Source organism: Nannobrachium achirus, assembly GCF_963921795.1.
Source record: "Nannobrachium achirus genome assembly, chromosome: 14".
Classification (NCBI taxonomy): domain Eukaryota; kingdom Metazoa; phylum Chordata; class Actinopteri; order Myctophiformes; family Myctophidae; genus Nannobrachium; species Nannobrachium achirus.
Genome location: NC_137821.1, coordinates 34,518,486 through 34,522,886, shown reverse-complemented (window position 1 = coordinate 34,522,886; position 4,401 = coordinate 34,518,486). Strand labels below are relative to the sequence as shown.

At 44.4% G+C, this 4,401-nt stretch overlaps 1 protein-coding gene across 1 annotated transcript; it reads left to right on the top strand.

Annotated features, from left to right (window-relative positions):
• Nucleotides 1-3,101, top strand: LOC308297974 (COP9 signalosome complex subunit 2-like; the record flags this gene model as incomplete). The annotated part of the gene is made up of 2 exons (XM_080741538.1): nt 1-1,329; nt 3,063-3,101. 2 exons carry the CDS (start codon nt 1-3, stop codon nt 3,099-3,101), a joined length of 1,368 nt encoding a protein of 455 aa, XP_080597664.1.
• Nucleotides 3,102-4,401: the final 1,300 nt, after the last annotated feature.

Sequence of the window (4,401 nt, the reverse complement as noted above, 5' to 3'; positions counted from 1 at the left end):
ATGTCTGACAATGAAGATGATTTCATGTGCGACGATGAAGAGGACTATGATCTGGAATACGAAGAAGACAACACTTCTGAACCCAATGTGGATGAGGAGAACCAGTACTACAACTCCAAGGGTCTTAAGGAGGATGACCCCAAAGGAGCACTATGCGGTTTTCAAAAGGTCTTGGAACTAGAAGGAGAGAAAGGAGACTGGGGATTCAAAGCACTCAAACAGATGATTAAAATTAACTTCAAGCTGAACAACTTTCCAGAGATGATGAACCGATACAAGCAACTGCTGACATATATCAGTGGTGCTGTCGCCAGGAACTACTCTGAGAAGTCCATTAACTCCATTCTAGACTACATCTCCACCTCCAAACAGATGGACCTACTACAGGAGTTCTATGAAACTACGCTTGAGGCTCTGAAAGACGCGAACAATGACAGATTATGGTTTAAAATTAACACAAAGCTGGGGAAACTGTACTTGGAGAGCGAGGAGTATGGAAAACTAACGAAGGTACTCCGACAGCTCCACCAGTCGTGTCAGACAGACAGTGGAAAGGATGACCTGAAGAAAGGCACACAGCTCTTAGAGATCTACGCTCTGGAAATCCAGATGTACACTGCACAGAAGGACAACAAGAAACTGAAGGCCCTGTACAAGCAGTCGCTTCACATCAAGTCAGCCATCCCTCACCCCCTCATTATGGGAGTCATCAGAGAATGTGGCGGGAAGATGCACCTGAGGGAGGGCGAGTTTGAGAAGGCTCACACAGACTTCTTTGAGGCCTTTAAGAACTACGACGAGTCCGGGAGCCCGAGGAGAACCACGTGCCTGAAGTACCTGGTCCTTGCCAACATGCTGATGAAGTCAGGAATCAACCCCTTTGACTCTCAGGAGGCCAAACCATACAAGAATGACCCAGAGATCCTAGCAATGACAAATTTAGTGAGCGCCTACCAGAACAATGACATCGCTGAATTTGAGAAGATCTTAAGAAATAATCACAGTAAAATAATGGACGACCCTTTCATCAGAGAGCACATAGATCAACTTCTGTGGAACATCAGAACTCAAGTGCTTATCAAGCTCATCAAACCCTACACAAGAATACACATCCCCTTTATCTCCAAGGAGCTGAACGTCGACGTATGTGATGTGGAGGCTTTGCTGGTGCAGTGCATACTGGACAACACAATTCGTGGCCGCATTGACCAGCTTAACCAGCGACTGGAACTGGACAATCTGAAAAGGGGAGGGGCTCGCTACACTGCTTTAGACAAATGGACAAACCAGCTGGATTCACTCAACCAAGCTATTATCAACAAACACATGGTAGACCATGGAAGCACATGGTAGATCATGGAATTGTAAAAAATGGCCTGTCTGATCACATCGATATACAGTAAGTAACTACTCAGTACTCACCATGTATATATCTTTAAGCGAACACAGCACAAGGTTTGAAAGTCAAAAATGTCCAAAAACCCATAAGAATGATTCGTTGAAAGTTTGTTGTTTTGTGGATATATTTTAGGATATATTTTAGGGTATGAGTGGATAACATTGACAGAGTTCCGTTGATGACGTATGTAGCAGATTGGGAAAGAAATGTGTAGCCCCCAGAGTGTGCACAGGGAGAAATTAGGGGTCAATGTCTTTCTTGGCATAAAGCCTTGGAGGAGCTGGCTATCAAACCATGGAACGTCTTATTCCCAGATGGTTCAGTCAATTTTGCACAGTATTTGGCAAGGTAACTGTAGAGGCATAAAGGTGAGGTGATCATGGTTAAAGTGTGTTAAGGTTTTATTTTTTTGATTTTTCTATTATTTTACCAAGATGTCAGATGCTGTCATGGCAGCTGTGGTTAGACTGCATTTTTGTTTAGCTATACTAGTTCAGTACCTGTCAAGGCTCCCTGGACACTGTCTGACACAGAGATTGGTGTAACAAACAGGGAGGGACCCCACAAAGGGCCAAAAGGTCTCATTTCAGAAATCGTTAAAATAGTGGATCTTGCAATGTGATGCGTTGCGAGCTTGTAGACCCTCTATCTTCGCTTATTAGATTAAATAATTACTGCAGAGAATATAGAAATAGACCTTTATTAAAAGAGTAACAAAAGTTATTCTGTAGGAATAACTTCAGCGCATCAGACACTTTCATCATAATAACCTTCCCACTGCCATGTCAACAAATGTTATCAGGGCAACGATCACAAGCACAAGGTGAAAATACCGTGACCCTACAGTACCAGATAATTAACTTTCTTGCGCTCTGGTGGCGCAGTGGTAAAGTCCACAGTGGTGGAGGTTGTGGGTTCGAATTCATCGTGGTGCATCCGGCCTTGTTGAGTGTCTACATGAACGCACTTGTCCATGTTCGTGGGAAGGAAGCAGGGCGGTCATAAACACCTAGCCACAGCAAATAGGAACAGGTTACTCCCGTTATACGAGTACATAAAAAGGTCCCTGTGGCTGCGGGCTGTTTAATTGGTGCATCCTAACCTCTCTCCATTAAGACAACACCTTGATGAGGTTATCCATCTCTAGGGGGAGATTATAATGCATTATAGACCCGACCTTTAAGTAAAGTGTTATCGCCTAGTTTTTACATTTCCTGAAAGGTAACAGTTTTGATTTGAGACAGCAACGACTACAGTATGTTCAACACTCCTTTTTATAGGAAATGGGGAGAGAGATATGGGGGGGGGGGGGGGTGACACGCAGCAAAGTTCTGCTGCGTAGACTCTGCTAGCCATGGCACCTCTCACCTGGCCCTGTGAAATGGGACATTCTGCATAATGAGTACTTCTTTTGGTAGTTTACATACATTTTGACACCAATACTGTTGTACTTTTACGTAAGTAAACTTAGAATTTTGAACTTTTACCTGTAACAGAGTATTTCTGCAATGCATTATTGCTACTTTTACTTTTCCCACCACTGCCATTCAGTATTGGTGTGATGTTTTGAATTAAGTGTTTTACTGGTCCTGTGCCTTTGATTATGTTGGCATGCTGTGATTGAACAGACATCCTTCTTATCTTTGTCTCCCTCCTCTGTCAGGTTGCAGTAACAGTGGAGCTGGATGGGACCAACACCTGAGGTATGATGGTGATGGACTACATAGAGTTGCTCAACAAGAAACACAAGGCCTTCCTCGTCATGAAGAAGCTTGGATCTGGACATGTTCAAAACCATGCTAATGGACTAATTGAAATAGAATGCCATGCCAGAATGCGACAACAGCCCTGCTAATCAGGTTCAGCACTATTAGCACGATTGGTTGTGTGTTGGTCTGGCGAGTGGGAACCCAGGGTTCAATCCCCGCTTCTGCGCATCACTACACATGGATGGATTTCACTACAAAACGAAAACACCACAAACGAGTAAAACCATTGTTTTCCAACAAACTCAAACACCATTTACCACAAATATATTTTGCACGTAGCCTAAATATCCTATACACATCCTTGTAGGATCAAGGATCCTATGCAAAAAAAAAAAAAAAAACAGTATAGGCCAATAGCCTGCTAATGCACTATAAGTTTAACTAAATACTGCACTATAACTTTACACTTCACTGCACTTTTGTGTGTTTATTCTGCTTTGAATGTTTTGTCTAAAGCACTTTATACTTTTTTAATAAACATGCTTGCCTTACTGTAATGATTATCAATTTATTCAACCACAATCATTAAAGTATTGCAGTTCAGCCTGCTGATAGTCTTTTTTCTTTTCTTTTTTTTTTTTGTTGTATTTATTGCGACCGTAGGTCGCATTTACTATCAAACCCTGCACAAAGTGTAAGTCCGTCAGTCAGTCTCTGTCTGTCACACCTCACACGTCACACTCTTGCCCTGCTCATAGCTCCGCAACCGTTGCCCCGATCCATGCCAAATTTTGCACACACACTCCTTACCTGCCAAACTACAACCTCCAAGGCCCCCCGGAGCTCCAGGGACCCCCAGGTCCCTGGGGGACCCCCAGATGTAAAAAATGACCAAATGTGCTAAACTGACCAAATGACCACCCCAACAGGGCTGCTCACGGGGAATTCCCGGGGACCACCGACTCCTGGTGCTCCAGAACGGATGCAAAAGTGGTGGCGCCCCCAGTGGAGGACCCCCTACACTGCAGCTCACATAAAATGCCGTAACTCCGGCTAGGAGCGACCGGGACAGCCGGGGCCGGTACCTATTCGTCCGCCTTGCCGGCGCGGAGACCCCACCCCTCATTTCTCACATGGCCCTCTTCTAGCGCCACCATGAGGCCGATTCTTGCAAAACACATTTTTGGACACTGCTCCTACCATTTTTGCCCTAAAATCACGCAAATCGGTACACAGTATGTCTACACTCATCCATCCCATCAACATGAATCTCTCCCATATAGCGCCACCTCC